This window comes from Arachis hypogaea, chromosome 16 (assembly GCF_003086295.3).
Source record: "Arachis hypogaea cultivar Tifrunner chromosome 16, arahy.Tifrunner.gnm2.J5K5, whole genome shotgun sequence".
Taxonomy (NCBI): domain Eukaryota; kingdom Viridiplantae; phylum Streptophyta; class Magnoliopsida; order Fabales; family Fabaceae; genus Arachis; species Arachis hypogaea.
This window is the reverse complement of record NC_092051.1, coordinates 11,517,174-11,535,426: the sequence shown is the minus strand read 5'-3', so window position 1 is coordinate 11,535,426 and position 18,253 is coordinate 11,517,174. Positions and strand designations below refer to the sequence as shown.

Genomic DNA, 18,253 nt, shown 5'->3' with positions numbered 1-18,253 from the left:
TTAGAATAGGTGTATAGCTCAAAATGTACTTTCTTCTTTTATTATTATTATTTTTTTTTTATAGAAGGTGCTTTCTTCTTTATTTTTTTGTGGACATTTTTATTTTTTGGACATCTTTAATTAAAAAATAATTAAAAAATGCTTATTTTTTAATTTAAAAGATTAGTTTATTCAAATTAAATAAAATTGTTGACTTAAATGATATCTATTTAAATAATTTTTCAATAATTTTTCAAAGGCCAATGCTACTGTGCTTTTTATTAATAGATGTAATTTAAGTCAACAATTTTATTTAATTTGGATAAACTAATCTTTTAAATTAAAAAATAAGTATTTTTTAATTATTTTTTAATTAAAGATGTCCGAAAAATAAAGATGTCCATAAAAAAAATAAAAAAGTTGGTTAGGAAATGTTTTTATTTTTGTATTATTTTAATTTGTATTCTTTTATTTTTTTTATTTAGGAAAAGTTGGTTTACAAAAATTTTAGAAATAAATAAGTTTAAAAGTGTGAAAGAAATATTTTTATTGAATTTTTTACATAGAAATATGATTAAAAAGAGAAGGTTCAATTGCGGATATATCCTTAAGTTTTATTCTGTTTCAATTTTGTCCTAAAAATTTTCGATTTACATCAAATATACTCCTGACAGCTAATTTTTAAAAAATTAAAGACCAATTCAACAACAATTTCATAAGAACAATCTTTAACACAAGCAAACCAAGTATAATTTTCATACATTATTGTTAGATTGGTCTTAAACTTTTTGAAGATTTAGCTATGGAGGGTATATATTTGATACAAAACGAAAACTCTTGGGACAAAATTGAAATAAAATAAAATGTAGGGGTATTTTTGAAATTTTTGTCAAATTTCAGGAACAAGAAATATACTTTACCCTTAGTAAAATCATTAAATATTTGAAAACAAATAATTTTAAGTTTTATATTTTTTAATTTTAAAAGTATTAAAAAATTAAGGTTGCAGAAACATATTAAAATAAGTAATTTTAATTAATCAAGTTAAACAAACGGACTACTTTAAGAAATAAGAAGTTTAAATTTAAAAAATTGAAATATACGTGGTAATATGTGTTCAACTGTGTCTTAATAAAAAATAATAATTTTTTTTAGATATACTTAGACACACCTAAATATTATTACGTATCAATGTGTCCAATTTTATATTTGCAACATGTATTTTTGAAATAAATTTAGAAATAGTATATATTATTATTCACTAAAATAAAAAATACTTTAAATTCTCTCTATAATTAAAATAAGACACTACAATCAATTAAAAAATAAATTTATGTTTTAATATCAAAATATTATTATGATTTATTCAAAAAATATTTTATATTTTATATATATATATATATATATATATATTATTACGGCCCTGGATTCCCGCGGGTCAACCCGACCCGAGCTCCACCCGGCCCGACTACGCGCCTCTCAACCGACCCGGACACGCATCCCGTATGGCTCTCCCGTAGCTATGAGACAGCGTCCTTGAGAATATGGGCCTGCCCTCCAGAGGGGCCCAATACTGACATGTATATAAGGGGAAGACTGGCTCTTCCCCCAAGGTACATCACATCCCTACACCACCCTCATTCCGCCTGCACATATTCTGACAAGAGCGTCGGAGTGTCTTTGCAGGTGGCATCCCCCCTTTTTCTCACACGAAGTGCTCGGGACCTCGCATCTCCCGGACTGGAAGACCGTGACCAGACGACCCCCTTCCTTCACCCCAGATCTTGACCCGAACCGTCCGGTAACCGACCTACCGAACATTGGCGCCGTCTGTGGGGAACGTCCATGGACTTCGTGCTAGTCCAAACTGGGACAGGCTGCGAGGCCGCGCCCCCTGTGCCTGGAGGAGGCGTCGTTCCGATGGAAACTCGACAACAACAGAGGTCGCCTCCAAGGGACACGACGCAAACTCACGAAAGACGCCCCTTCGGAGGGACTGGCGACAACCACGCAAAGATAATGCAAGAGCTATGCCATAGGATGCAAGACTTGGAACGCAGGCTAGCAGAAAGAGAACACGACCAGCGCACCCCGAAGCAGAGCCCCACTCGCTCCCGTTCAAGGAGCCGCTCGAGGCGCACACACAGCCCCTAATACGAATCGGAGAGCACGGGAGGGCGGAGGCGGGCCAGAAGAAAAAGTCGGGACCCCATTATCTACACCCAACACGAGCGGCGTTGTGCGTCGAACAGGGGCGAAGAGGACGCCCGTCGGGAGAGCGATGAACTGAGAAGAACTACCCGGGTACCCGTCATAATAGGAGCGACCCCCTTCCACCGTTCCGTACTCGAGGTCCGGCTGCCGAAACATTTTGACAAGCTAACGGACATGAAGTACGATGGAACACAAGATCCCCTGGAACACTTGACGGCTTTCGAGGCCAGGATGAACCTAGAAGGGGTGGGAGACGAGGTCAGATGTCGAGCCTTCCCGGTCACCTTGGCGGGCCCAGCGATACGGTGGTTCAACAACCTCCCGCAGGGCTCGGTGACCCAATTCTCCGACATCAGCCACGCCTTCTTGGCTCAATTCACGACCAGGATTGTCAAAGCCAAACATCCAATCAATTTGCTAGGAGTGACACAAAGACCCGGGAAGTCGACCAGGAAGTACCTGGACCGTTTCAATGACGAGTGCTTGAAAATCGACGGTCTGACGGACTCCGTGGCAAGTCTGTGCTTGACGAACGGGCTCTCGAATGAGGACTTCAGGAAGCACCTCACCACAAAGTCCGTTTGGACAATGCAAGAGATCCAGTGCGTGGCCAAAGAGTACATCAATGACGAAGAAGTCAGCCGGGTCATGGCTGCCAACAAACGGCAGCCCGCTTACAACCAAGGCCGGCACTATGAAGGCAGAGAAAAACCAAAGGAACACGCCAGGGATGGCGGTCCGAGTAAAGCACCCAAACCGTTCCCCCGAGTTGGGAAGTTCACCAACTATACCCCCCTCACGGCATCAATCACCGAAGTTTACCAACAGATAGCGGAAAAGGGGATACTGTCAAAGCCCCGACCTCTGAAGGACAGGACGGGAGGAAATAAGAACCTCTACTGCGAGTATCACAAGGGTTATGGGCACAAGACCCAAGACTGCTTCGACCTAAAAGACGCCCTGGAACAAGCTATCAGGGATGGGAAACTCGCCGATTTCTCCCACCTTATAAGGGAGCCAAGGAGACGCAGCCGGGACCACGATAGCGAAAACAGATCCCGGTCAATAAGGCGACGACAGGAACCAGAGGGTGACGACCACGACCTCACGGTGGTAAACGTGGTGACGGCTAGGAACACCGCCCCAAGGTCAAGGTCGGCATGGAAAAAAGACGCCAAGGTCCTAGCGATCTCCACCTCGTCTGTTAGGGGTTCCCGGGGGTTCCCACCCATCTCCTTCGGACCAGAGGACCAATGGTTTGACGAGGCGCCAGAAAGTCCGCCCATGGTCATCACGGCCAGGGTCGGAACGGGCCTCGTCAAGCGAATCCTGGTAGATATGGGGACAGACTCAAACATCATGTTTCGAAACGTTTTCGATGTCCTGAGACTAAGAGACGCCGACCTGACGACCCACCAGCACAGTGTGGTAGGGTTAGGGGACCATTTCATCAAGCCGGATGGAATCATCTCACTCCCGACCTCCGTGGGACAGGGGCAGAAGCGACGAACAGTCATGGCAGACTTTGTAATATTACGAGATTCCACGTCTAATAACATCATCCTGGGAAGAAAAACCATCAATGACCTGGGGGCGGCTATTAGTACAAAGCTACTGGTGATGAAGTTCATCACTGATGACGGATCCGTAGGATCCATCAAAGGCGACTTGGAAACGGCGGTCGCTTGCGACCACGCCAGCCTTTCTCTCAGGAAAAAGTCCAAAGAAGCATCTGGGGTCTTCCTTGCCGACCTGGACGCCAGGATAGACGACAAACCCAGACCAGAGCCAGAAGGAGACTTGGAAAAGTTCAGGGTCGGCGAGGAGGACGATAAATTCACATTCATAAACAGAAACCTCCCCCATGAGATGAAGGAGCCTTTGATGGAAATGATCAGGGCTAATGCCGACCTCTTTGCCTGGACGCCTGCCGATATGCCCGGGATAGATCCCCGGCTTGTATCGCATCATCTGGCCGTCAAAGCGGGAACCAAGCCAGTGGCCCAGAGGAGGAGAAAGATGTCGCAGGAAAGGGCAGAAGAGGTAGCCAGGCAGACGGCCAGCCTCCTCGAAGCAGGGTTCATCCGGGAACTGGACTACTCGACTTGGTTGTCGAACATGGTCCTGGTTAAAAAACACAATGGGAGATGGAGAATGTGCGTAGACTACTCTGACCTCAACAAGGCGTGCCCCAAGGATTGCTACCCCCTGCCTAACATTGACGCACTCGTCGACGCAGCGGCGGGGTACCGGTATCTGAGCTTCATGGACGCCTACTCAGGATACAATCAGATACCGATGCACCGACCCGACGAGTTGAAAACGGCGTTTATAACGCCAGGGGGAATCTATTGTTACAGGGTAATGCCTTTCGGTTTGAAAAATGAGGGGGCCACGTACCAAAGGCTGATGAACAAGATATTCAGTGAACTCATAGGCAAAACAGTAGAAGTCTACGTGGATGACATACTCGCGAAGACCGCGCGACCCGACGACCTCCTGAGCGACCTTGATGGCGTTTTTTCGTCACTAAGGCAGCACGGCATGAGGCTTAATCCGCTCAAGTGCGCGTTTGCCATGGAGGCCGGAAAGTTCCTGGGATTCATGATCACTCAAAGAGGAGTGGAAGCCAACCCCGAGAAGTGCCAAGCAGTTATCCAGATGAAGAGCCCGGGTTGTATTAAGGACGTCCAACGACTTGCCGGGAGGCTAACGGCTTTATCCCGATTCCTCGGAGCGTCGGCAGCAAGAGCCCTACCTTTCTTCAACCTAATGAGAAAGGGAATGACGTTCGAATGGACCCCAGCGTGCGAAGAGGCATTCAACCACTTCAAGGAGATCTTAGCGGCACCACCAGTTCTCGGGAAACCCCGGGCCGGAGAACCGCTCTATCTCTACCTATCAGTAACCGAGGAAGCGCTTGCCGCAGTGCTCGTTAGAGAAGAGGGGAAGACCCAACAACCCGTTTACTTCGTGAGCAGGGTTTTCCAAGGACCAGAGCTGAGGTACAGCAAGCTGGAAAAGCTGGCGCTGGCACTCCTAATCTCCTCCCGAAGGTTAAGACAATACTTCCAGAGCCATCGTATAGTCGTGAGGACGGATCAGGCGATTCGCCAAGTACTACAAAAACCTGACTTGGCTGGTAGGATGATGACCTAGGCCATCGAGCTCTCCCAATATGACCTACAGTATGAACCCCGACACGCAATCAAAGCCCAGGCAATGGCAGACTTTCTGGTTGAGGTGACGGGAGACCCCCCAGAGGAAACAGGCACACGATGGAGGCTCTACGTCGACGGGGCCTCCAACCAAACGTCTGGGGGAGCAGGGTAATCCTAGAAAGCCCAACAGGAGTCATCTATGAGCAATCGACTAAGTTCGAGTTCCCAGTATCGAACAACCAAGCAGAATATGAGGCTCTCTTGGGCGGACTGATATTAGCTCGGGAAGTCGGGGCGACAAAGGTCGAAGTATGCAGCGACTCACAAGTTGTCACCTCGCAGGTAAACGGAAGCTACCAGGCCCGGGACCCCCTCCTACAAAAATACTTGGAAAAGGTTAAAGAAATAACAAGTCAGTTCCAGGAAGTCATCGTCCAACACGTCCCAAGAGAAAAGAACACACGCGCGGACCTCCTGTCCAAGCTGGCGAGCACAAAACCAGGATCGGGTAACCGGTCCCTCATCCAAGGCATGGTGAAGGAACCAACGGTCGCCCTCCACTTGACGAAGTTGAGCCCCTCATGGCTAGACCCCATCACTAACTTCCTGGAACTCGGCAAGTTGCTTGAAGATGAGAAAGCGGCCAAAGTTTTAAGAAGGGAGGCGGCCAGATACGCAATCATACAGGGACAACTATTCAAAAAGGGACTCAACCAGCCCCTATTGAAGTGCTTGCACCCCGACCAAACGGACTACGTGCTTAGAGAAGTCCATGAGGGGTGTTGCGGGCACCACATCGGGGGCAAAGCCCTAGCAAGGAAGCTCATCCGAGCCGGGTACTATTGGCCAACAATGATGAAAGACTCAAGGGAATTTGTCAAAAGGTGCATAAAGTGTCAACAAAACGCCAACTTCCACAAGGCACCAGCCTCCGAGCTAAGCTCTCTGACGACTACTCGACCTTTCGCACAATGGGGAGTCGACCTCCTGGGGCCTTTCCCGATCGGCCCAAGACAAGTCAAATACCTCATTGTCGCCATTGACTACTACACCAAATGGGTGGAGGCTGAACCGCTGGCTACGATATCGTCCTCCAACTGCCGGAAGTTCATGTGGAGGCAGATAATAACCCGTTTCGGTATCCCGGAGGTCGTTATCTCAGATAATGGGACCCAATTCACAGACAAGAAGTTCATGGAGTTCCTCTCTGGCCTAGGGATAAAACAGAGGTTCTCTTCGGTAGAACATCCCCAAACAAACGGGCAGGTAGAAGCTGCAAACAAAGTCATCCTTCTTGGTCTAAAGAAGCGCCTAGACAATAAGAAAGGAACATGGGTTGACGAACTCGCCTCCGTCCTATGGTCCTACCAGACAACCGAACAAAGCGCCACGGGGGAAACTCCTTTTCGCCTAACATACGGGGTCGATGCAGTGATACCCGTCGAAATCGGCGAACCGAGCCCCCGACTACTACTCGCGGGAATGAGCGAAGCGGTCGAAAAGGACCTGGTCGAGGAAACAAGGGAGATGGCTCACTTATCAGAAACAGCGTTGAAACAAAGAATAGCCCTGCGTTACAACGCTAAAGTCCTCAAACGAGATTTCGAGGAAAGGGACCTCGTCCTGCGACGCAACGACGACCACAGGGGAAGGCAAGCTGGCGGTAAACTGGAAAGGTCCCTACAGGGTAAGGGAGGTACTCGGCAAAGGTGCTTACAAGCTCGAAAGACTCGACGGCAAGGAAATACCCAGAACATGGAATGCGGGTAGCCTAAGAAGGTTCTACTCATGACCAGACGACTCGCCGACCTGAGAACCCAAACAAATAGTAAATACTCGCTTTGTTCGCATGATGATCTACCTTTTTATTTTATCAAATACTCGCCATATTGATTAATTTGCTTAGCTAACGATTAACTCATACTTGTCAAAAATTTTCGTACTTGTCTACCACTTTCCTACGTGCACCGCGCACGAGCGCGCCGTAAAACGGCAGACCGGGACTGATCACCCCGGGGGCCATCTTCCTTATGGCCAGAGCCAACTACGACGACAACACGACCACGGCGATCCAAGCCATAACAAACATAAAACGGGAAAACGGGCGCGAGCCCACCCCCGAGAGAAATAACGACAACAAATATAGTAAACGGCAACCCGGCCGAACGACTGAATAAGTATAACTTATAAAGAGTCAAAACAAAAAACGAGCAATAAGTTGTTCAGCAAATGCGTTACAAAATATCCCAAGTTACAAGATCTCACTTCCTCGGCATGTCAACAATCTTTCCGTCCTGGATAGTCTTGAAAACGCCAATTGACGATGTGTCGAAATCAGGAGCTGCGATCTTTAGCTGAGCCTTCAGGGCATCTTCGGTCATTGAGATGGCGTTCTTCCCTTGCTCCTTGGTCACTTTGAGCTTCTTCTTAAGCTCTGCGGCTTCGACTTTAGCGGTTTTTGCCTCTGAGACGGCCTGCTCCCGCTCTTTCTCCAAGACGGCAACCCGACCCTGAGCGGCATTCAGCTGACCCTCCAAGGTCATCTCACGCTCAAGCAGCCGGGCCACGGTCTCATCGGATGCCTTCAACCTCTCCGCAACGAATGACGCTTTCTCCTCAGAAGCACTAAGCTTTCCCCCATCTCGGACAGCTGACCCTGGAGGAGTTCAACTTGGGCCTTGAAGTCATTGTTCGCTTTAACAGAGGATTCAAGCTTCCTCCGGAGCGCCTCCATCCCCGATAACTCGAATTCAGCCTTCCGAGCTATCACGGCTCCACGAAGCAAGGTCCGGTACATCCACCTCGCCTGCCCGGACAAATCGGTCCCATGAAAATGCTCCTCCGTCCCGGGTATCAGCTGTGAGTCAATAAATTTGGTAGCATCAAAGTTCCTTTCCATTATAGTAAGGGCCCCTTCCGGGCTGGAAGACATCCTCTGCCTCTTGGGAGTATGGATGAGCTCCACGTCGCTATCCGGCTTGGGGGTGAAGGACGCGTGCCCTTCAGCGGGCCCCTCCTCACGAATAGGGGAAGCCTGGACCCCTGCAGTCTGTTTCTCCGACACGCCGGTATCCTGGGGAGAAGGCACAGCCTGATTCTCCTTCTCCCCAGAAGGACCCCCCGACTTACCGGCATCATTTTCTTCGGCATTCTCGTCGTCACTCGCTTCAAAAAAGGTCTTCATCAGATTCTCAAGACCAGTCACGGTGGCAGACATTTCCACTACAGCAAACAACAGGCACATTAGTCGTTAGATCGGGAAAAGAAAATAACAATAAACAAACGTAAGCAAACAAAGAAGACAACTCACGGATATAGCTCCTGGCGGCCTCCCGTTCACCCATAAGAAGATGAGGGTTCACGGGGTTCTTTTCAAAAATGGCAAAAAGTACGTCAGCTATTTGGCCAACCTCTTGTACGTCACCTTGATGAAGGGATTCGACTCCGCCCCAAAACTCCAATAAGTCTGGATAAGGCGCTCCCCCTCCAACGACAACCAGAAGGGGTGACGACCTTTGACAGGACGAACTTTGAAATACTTGTCTTTAAAACCATGGTAGGAGTCCTCAAAAAGGCCAAAAATTCTCCTACCCTGGGCAGAACAGAAAGAGAGAAACCCTTTCCTCGCCTTCCCCTGTTTGGAAGGGTTGGTAAGGCTGAAGTAGAAGAGGAAGACGTCCACTGACACCGGCAGCTCTAGGTGCTCGCAAACCATTTCGAAGCAGCGGATCGAGGCCCAGCTGTTCGGATGAAGTTGAGAGGGGGAGACGGATATCCGGTTCAGCAGCGCCATTTGAAAATCAGAGAACGGTATCCGAACGCCAACTTGTGTGAACATGGACTTGTAAAATCAAATCCAATCGGGGACACAAGGAGAGTGGAAGTTGAGCTCATAAATACGCTCGTGGGGGGCGGGAACAACGGTCTCATAGTTGGCCTCCTCGTCCGTCCCCCCACATAAGTAGCCGACTCGCCGGAACTCGGTCAACTCCTCCAAATCCATTTGGTTGGGCGAGCTCCTTATATCGTCAGTCACCCAGGCGTACGAGTCGTAGGCCGCGCCAGATCCAGAAGACCGGGAAACGATGCGAGGCATACCTACAGCGGGGTACCACTCCGTTAGACTATGAGGTCGGGAGTCCATAGAAACCCAGAAACTACACCTTTTCAAACTCAAATCATGGCCGAATACGGTTAAAAGCTACGCCTATCACACAAATCACCTAAAACCTACCCAGGAATGGTACCCCTCCCTTAATTCATCTACCCCACCATTGGAAAGTCATTCGGCAAAAGTAAACTAAGCATGCAACAATCGCAAACAACAACTACGCAGCAGTAAAACATAGCGTATACACAAGGGAATAGGAAGCAAAAATTACCTGAATTGGTTGCAGGAACTTGAGAGGAAAAATGAGGCACGAGAGGGCTCGAACAGGAAATTTTGGATATCAGGGAGAGAGGAAGGTGAAAATAGCAAGGGTAAGAGGAAAAGAGAAAGAAACTGTTTAAAAACCACCACAAGGAGCGCGGAAAGAGACAGGGACAAAATGGTCTTTGCGCGCGGGGTTTTTTTAAACTCATTATGAGCATTTAATGCTCAGCGCGAAGAACGAAGCGACGAACGAACGCCTCAGCAGACCAAGAGACACGCGCACAAGAGACGCGCCTCTCCCACGGTCAGCCGACTCGGCGACAACGCACGAACGAGGGCATTACGCGCCACCGATCGCCTCACGACCATCACTGGCGCGTCGGGGGCACTGTTACGGCCCTGGATTCCCGCGGGTCAACATGACCCGAGCTCCACCCAGCCCGACTACGCGCCTCTCAATCGACCCGGACACGCGTCCCGTACGGCTCTCCCGCAGCTATGAAACAGCGTCCTTGAGAATATGGGCCTGCCCTCCAGAGGGGCCCAATACTGACATGTATATAAGGGAAAGACTGGCTCTTCCCCCAAGGTACGTCACATCCCTACACCACCCTCATTCCGCCTGCACATATTCTGACAAGAGCGTCGGAGTGTCTTTGCAGGTGGCATCCCCCCTTTTTCTCACACGAAGTGCTCGGGACCTCGCATCTCCCGGACTGGAAGACCGTAACCAGACGACCCCCTTCCTTCACCCCAGATCCTGACCCGAACCGTCTGGTAACCGACCTACCGAACATATATATATGTGTGTGTCCCCATATTTTATAAATATAAACCCATCATAAATTCTTTTTAACAACATCGTTCATATAACGAATCGAACAAGTTCACTCACTAGTGAATCTAAAAACCTGAATTCTTGTATATAAATGAGGCTTAATTTAACTTCTTTATTTTTATTATTATTATTATTATTATTATTATTATTATTATTATTATTATTATTATTATTATTATTATTTAGTGAATCTATGATTTCAGACTTTATTTTTTTAAAAAAAATTATAACTATTCTTACTATTATTATTATTATCATTATTTACTTTTTCGGATTTTATCTTTCTTTATGTCAACACCCAACATTTGTTGGATTCCCAAAAATTTCATACAACATCTATTTTAGACCCTTCAAAAAAAGCCCAACAATAAATTAATCATCATTAACAAAAGATTACTACATCTATATTATTGTCTACCTCCATCACTCATTGAACATGCTACAGGAGTTGTTGGAGATCATCAAAGCAACCTGCACACGCGTCAACTCCTGGAATGCGCCACCTACTTTCAGCATTTGCTGAAAAATTTCTTCTTCAGCACCATAGCATTCCCCAAATAACACACAACCTGCGTGTTGCCTGGTAACACGACAAGTGACAAATCTCTTTTGTGAATATACGATAAAGCTGCTTTTATTTTCTAAAAAGCTAACACAGAACCTGTGTGTTGAACAATATTTCTGATACTTCCACATTTTTGTAAAGTATCTCAAACACTAATATTTAACAAAAATACCACTTTTTTTTTCTATATCTAAAATATTTTTTGTAATATATAAGTGAATATTTTAATAATAATAATAAAATACTAAAAAATCGTCATTTGAAATTTAAGATTTTTTTTATAAATAATATAAGAATTTATCTATGTTGTATCTTAAGAGTATATATTAAGTTTATAAATTAATTTTTTTATTAAAAATATAAAAAATTTAAAATTTTAATATATTTATTTTATATTTATTAAATAAAAATATTTAAAACTTTTCATTAATAATAAATGTATTATATACCCTAAAAATTAATATTAACTAAACCCATAATATAAATAGTCATAACAAGAACAATAACCCTATGAGTAATTGACTTATAAGTTATAACATTAAAAAAGTAAAGCCATTTTACAATGACGGATTAATATAAAGTTTTTTACTAAGATTTTTTTTTTATTTCATTGATAAAGTACAAGAAGAGAAAGTATAGGAAATTAATATTTTTATTAAAATTTGGTCAACACTTAATTATCAAAAGAAAAGTAAGTAATTTCATATTATTGAATAAAATTTCACACCATTAAAAATATTAATAATGACTAATTGATAGTTACAAATAACAAAATTTGCTGATCCTTAGCACTTTTCATAAAAGAAATACAAAGTAAATATTTTTAATCTTTATTATTCATGCGATAAAAGTAAAAGGGAGTACAAAATATAAACTCTTAATAAATAAATAAAGGGTTAACCACAAAAAATACTTTCAAATTATTTAAATGCCGATAAAAATGCATCCGAATTTTACTATCGATAAAAATGTTTTTAAATAATTTAAAAATATGACAAAAATGTCCAACAGTAAATATATATTTTCAAAAACTGTCTTAGAGATTGAATTTTGATGTAATTTTTTGCAAGCATAATTAAAAAATGAGACATTATCATTCTTAAAATTTGGTGATTTTTTCTAAGTATATATATTTTTTTGTGATTTTTTAAAAGTATTATTAGTTGTTAACAACAAAATTACAAAAAAATTATATACCTAACGAAAAATTACCAAATTTTAAGGATAATAATATTTTATTTTTTTAAATAATGCTTGCAAAAAATTGTATCAAAATTTAATATCTAATGTATTTTTTTAGAAATACATATTTAATGTTAGATAATCTTTCAAAAAAAACCAAGGTTCTGAAAACCGAACCGGTCATCGAATCGCTCTAGTTACTGGTTCACTGGTTCATAGGTTCAACCGATTCAACCGTGGTTGAACCGAAAAAACCGTTTTATAATAAAATAATAAATAAAATATAAATAAACACATTAAAACATAATTATAGTCTAATATAAACCTTAAAATATTATCCAAATTAAAGTATTACATAAACGAGAATGTTATGATCTTATTCAAGTACAAACTCAAAAGTCAAATAACAAAATAAGACAACCAAACATAAAATTCCAACATCCAAACTTATCATCAATCATGAAAATCCACTATAAATCACAATGTTATTGATACTAATGCTGCATGCCATTAATTCTGGATGGAGTCATAAATTAAGGAATGGAATAATATATATCATCCGGCTTTCAGTTTGCTTATTGATTCCATAATATATACCTGTTCACCAGTTTTGTAATTTATCATCCACAAAAGGGAAATTACAATCCAGTGAATCCACAAAGACCTCAAACTTGTCAAGTTTCAAAAATTTAACAGCAGTAATTCAATCTCCAGCAGCATATCACTAGGCAAAGAAATCACAAAATCCTACATAACTAAAATAAAAAATCATGAAGACAGTCACCATTTAAGCATAATTAAATCACAAAACAGTAAAACAACCACAAACACACACAAAACAGCAGCAACTTCAGTTTCCAGCAGCACATCACTATGCAAAGAAATCACAAAACACAACATCAGCAGAGCAGAACATATGCTGAATTAACTAACTTAACAATCTAAGCACAATAAAGCCCAAAGCATAGTTTTAATTGACTTAATTAAACACAAAAATGCTCGGCAATCAGCAATGAACAACAGAGAGCCAAAAAAGCATAGCACAGCAGCAGCGAAGAAGACACAAACCAGGGTACAACACAGCATAGCAGTAGTGAGAAAAGCCATTCAATAATCAATATAATTTGATAATTTATGAACAAAAAAATAAACACGAACAGCAGGCACTAGTAGTGAGCTATGTGATACAAGTATTCCTTTAGGCAATGAGTACAATCAAGAAACTTTAACAAAATTTAACAGCAGAAAAAAATAAAAGCATGTACAAACCAGTATCAATTTATCATTAATCAGTAGGAGGATTGGCGTTGGGGGAATGGAAGGGCCTTCGAACACCACGAAATAGGAGGATTGAAGAACGATCACGACGAACCAGGCGGCGACAGTGCGACCAACGGGGGCGCGATGGAGGCTAGGGTTGTGTTTTGGGGAGAAATAATGAGAGTATGTATGAGACTGAGGAATCAGGAATGGGGCTCGAGACAGGGGCAAGGGCTTCAGGTCACTCAGGACGACACTGCGCAACGACAAGGAGTGGTGGCGGTGGCTGCGATTTCCACGGCTAACTTCGACGGAAAGGGCTGCGCGAATCTCCAAGCTGGCTCCACGAACTTGCGACGGTGAGTGACTTCGATGGAGGTGTTGCGACGGCGGCGGTGGCTCGAGGTAGAGACTGCATACGTGGCCACTGAGTGCGAGAGGCGAGAGTGGAGGGCTGCAGGGTGGAGGCTCGAGAGTGGAGGGCTGCAGGGGAGTGAACTGAAGAGTGAGGAGACCGAAGACTGAAGGCTAGGGTTGGTTTCTGGATCAAAACGCATCGTTTTTGACAAAATTTAAAAAACCGGCCGGGTCACGGTTCGGTTCGGCCGACCGGTTCCCGGCCGGTTCGGCGGTTCAATTTCGGTTCTTAAATTTAGCGATTTTGCCTTCTGTCCGAACCGTATTTGTTAACGGTTCCCGGTTCGACCGGTTCGACCGGCCGGTTCGAACCGGTTTTCAGAACATTGAAAAAAACTAATATTAAATATATATTTCTCAAAACATACATTAGAGATTGAATTTTGATGCGATTTTTTATAAACATGATTAGAAAAATGAGATATTATTATTTTTAAAATTTGATAATTTTTTATTAAGTATATATTGTTTTGTGATTTTTTAAAAGTATTATTAGTTGTTAACAAAAAAAATACACTTAACGAAAAATTACCAAATTTTAAGTATAATATCTTATTTTTATAATTATATTTGTAAAAAATTACATTAAAATTCAATCTTCAAAATATATTTTAAAAATATATATTTACTGATGAATATTTTTATTGTATTTTAAAATTATTTAAAAATATTTTTGTTGATAATAAAATTTAAGTATATTTTTGTAAGCATTTAAGTAATTTGGGAGTATTTTTGTTCGTTAACCCATAAATAAATAAATAAATAAGGCGAGGATAAAAGGGAGAAGAACTGAAGAAGGGGAAAACGGTTGTGGCATTTTGGTAATTTAGGGTGAGGTAATGGTGATGGTGGTTTGAAGCAGGAGAGTGAAGGAGATCAGAGGCATTGTTGAGTAGCGAGAAGAAAGAAAGCAAAGCAGAGGAGGAGAGTGAAGGAGAGATCTGAGTGAGGATGGCGTCAGGGTGGGGAATCAATGGGAACAAAGGTCGTTGCTATGATTTCTGGATTGACTTCAGCGAATGCATGTCTCGCTGCCGTGAGCCCAAGGACTGCGAGCTCCTCCGCGAGGACTACCTCGAGTGCCTCCATCACTCCAAAGAGGTCTTCTTTCTTTCTTATTATTATTATTGTTCTTCTGTTTCGTTCTTCATTGCTTCCTTCCTTCCTCTTTCATTCTCCAAAACCCTAATTCCCAATTACTCTATTCAATTCCACTTTCATTCGTGCTGCGCTTTCAGATCTTTAAGCCTTTATATTATCTGTTATCTTCATGTTTTGGTCATTTTGTTAAGTAGCGGTTTCATAAATCGCCCAAGGCAGGTACTATGGGGCACAAAATCAGAGCATGCCCGATAAATTATGCTACTCTTCGTAATGTTATCAATTCTCATGGTCATGAGTTTCCAATCCATTTAGACATGGTGAATAAAGCGATACTATGATATTTCTATATTGCACTTCAAATCCTGTGTTTTTGCCCTGTTTCCACATTTATGTTGTATTGGGATATTGGTATAACTGTAATTATGTCTTTTCCCTTTAGCAATCATACATTCCATATCAGTCTTTGAGTTGATATCGACACAGCAGAGTTGTGCTGATCTCTTCGGCTTCTCTGATTTCTTTCGTGCTTCATTTTGTTGCCTTCCATTTTATTCTTGATTTGGCCAGGGACAGTGGATTTCCTTGGGTTTGCTGTAGGTTTATTTTAGAGTAAAGTTCTTTTACATAATATATATCAAGTTGCTTATACTCCATTAACAATGGATAATGGCTTATATCAAGTTGCTTATATTCCATTAACAATGGATAATGGCTTATCCTCTGCTAGCTATTAGGCTAAACTGAATGGCTTAAAATTATTAAAGGATCATATTTAGTTCTCTTATAGTTTTACTTCAACACACTACTCTAGGATGTATAATGCTGATGATTATAGGATGATTTCAGAGATTTGTTGTGTTAATTGAATTTATCATACAGTGCTGTTTAGCTATTTGATTAGATGCTTAAGGATTATCGGACTTATTTTCATTCTAGTATGCCTCGTGAATCCCAAGCTTGTGAAAATTTCACATATGGTACATATGATGAGTATTGCTGACATAAAACAAATATACTTGGTTTATGAATGACAGAAATAGTATATAGACATTGCGTTGAGTGATGTTTGAAGTTGTTCTTCTCTTGCATTCATGAACTGTTTAAAGCAATCCATTCATGCTTATCATTGTGAATGTTTTAAACTTATAATCAGGTACCATGGCTCCATTATCGTCAATTCCTTGTTTTCCGTCTCTAGTTAAATTGCTTCAAACGTAGCTCTTGAACTAGATGTATACTTTTAGTGTTAGTCTTTTGAGTGCTTCTTTCATTTTTTAAAAATAAAATATCCCATACATCGGGAGTGGTGAACAGAAGAGGTGTGCTTTTGGGAAGAACCAAAATATGGGTGGAAATTGAAAATTGTTAGCTCATTTGGGATTTTAAAAAATAATAATGATAATAAGGATCGAGTATCTAATTTTAAGCATATAACAGTACTGTAATTATAACCTTATCCTTAAAATATTTTCTCTTGAAGCTTACTTTGGTGGAAAATGTATTTCTGGCATTTTGGTTGAGGTATTAATATCAATTGAGAATGCCAAGTCTTAACAAAATGAAAAAGCTGTGAATTTACTTTGCCTCAGCATTGTGAAAATCGGATTTGGATCCTCTAAATTTGAATTTTACGTTGGTAAAGTGTGATCTCTCACCATTTATTTCATAGGTGAGACCAAAAAAAAATATGAGAGAGAAACTGTTCAAGGGTGAGAGATCACACTTTACCCTCTAAAGTAAAAATTCAAAATTTAGAGGATTTAAATTCGTGAAAATAATGTAACATAAGTGTATTGGGTTGGATACAAGGCTTGTTTTCAGTGCCACTCTGAAGTAAATTTGTGTGATGAGTTATGACATGTGTGATCACTTATTTTGGTTTTTATTGTTTCCTGCAGTTTCGACGAAGAAACAGGATTTACAAGGAAGAACAGCGCAAAATAAGAGCTGCTGCTAGGAAAGATAAGGAAGATGAGGCTGTTAAAGGACATCATTAGCACTCAATCAGTTATCAATTTAAGCTTTTGAATAAATATTATGATAAAACAGTGTAATTTTTTCTTGGATCGGTGTTCCTGCAAGTTCAGTGTGCGCTCCTTTTTATCCCTTCAACATTGTGGGCATCGTTTTTGTGTGGAATAATTGAAAGGTCGACTTCGGACTGCAAATTAAATTATGAGCGTGCATCTTTTGAGCTGCGGACAAAATGCTTAAATGGATTATAATCCCATTAACGGAGAAAATCAACGGATTAAAAGATCAAATTCTTTTATCGAGATATTGAGCTCTTTTTAAGTGTTGAGTGAGACAGTTACATGAAGTCTTACATTTTCTTTTTCTTGTTGCCTGGGCTCTACCAAAAAGAAAAACAGAGAGAAGAGAAACATCACCAACAACAGTATTTTGATTAAGTTGGATGCCACCAACATGATTGAAATAACAAACTAACTAATGCTTCTTAAATAATCAACTATTTAAAAAGATGTAAATTATTCTAAAACTTATCAAGATTATTTATATCAAAATTTAAATTATTTTAACTTCATATTAAGGGTTTATTTAGGTGAGTTTTTACAAAAAGAAATTTTTTTACTGATCTCTTAAAAAGATTTTTTAGAAAAACAAAAATTTTATGTTTTGGATATCGTAAGTAAAAATATTTTTTATCTAACAATTATAATTGGATACAAATAATACTGTTGGTAAAAAATTATTGAATTCGAAGGAGAAGTTCAAATTATTAAGTAAGTTTTTGGAAGAGAAGTTGGTGTTGAAGGAGACGTATTTTAGGGACATTAAGTAAGAGTTTGATTAGTTCAGCAAATCGAGGAGTTACTCGAGTAAAGAAGATCGAAGATTTTTGGAAATCGAAGATTATTCTGTAATCGTCAGATCAGGGAAAGAGTGGGAACAGGTTACCCACATTTTTGCACATGCGGGAGTGTCACTTCGAATTGATCGGTTACGGAAATGGTTATAAATACTATAAGGTTTGAAGATACCGAGGTTGGAACTTCGTTTCAAAAATTAGTCACGCACACTCACATCTCACTCTTAGTGACTTTCTGAGTCTGCTTCGAGTCAAATTTCTGTAGGGTTCCTTCCACTTGTTTTCATTTTTCATTTATATTTTCTGCAAACTTTACTTTACTTGCAAA

At 41.5% G+C, this 18,253-nt stretch overlaps 2 protein-coding genes across 2 annotated transcripts; both read left to right on the top strand.

Moving 5' to 3' along the window:
• Positions 1 to 1,824: 1,824 nt before the first annotated feature.
• Positions 1,825 to 5,352, top strand: LOC140179980 (uncharacterized). The gene is made up of 3 exons (XM_072220355.1): positions 1,825 to 2,114; positions 2,232 to 4,445; positions 4,554 to 5,352. Exons 1-3 carry the CDS (start codon positions 1,825 to 1,827, stop codon positions 5,350 to 5,352), a joined length of 3,303 nt encoding a protein of 1,100 aa, XP_072076456.1.
• Positions 5,353 to 14,782: 9,430 nt separating this feature from the next.
• LOC112756400 (NADH dehydrogenase [ubiquinone] iron-sulfur protein 5-B) lies at positions 14,783 to 17,271 on the top strand. The gene is made up of 2 exons (XM_025804992.3): positions 14,783 to 15,092; positions 16,994 to 17,271. Exons 1-2 carry the CDS (start codon positions 14,943 to 14,945, stop codon positions 17,090 to 17,092), a joined length of 249 nt encoding a protein of 82 aa, XP_025660777.1. The 5' UTR covers positions 14,783 to 14,942; the 3' UTR covers positions 17,093 to 17,271.
• The last annotated feature ends 982 nt before the right edge of the window (positions 17,272 to 18,253 follow it).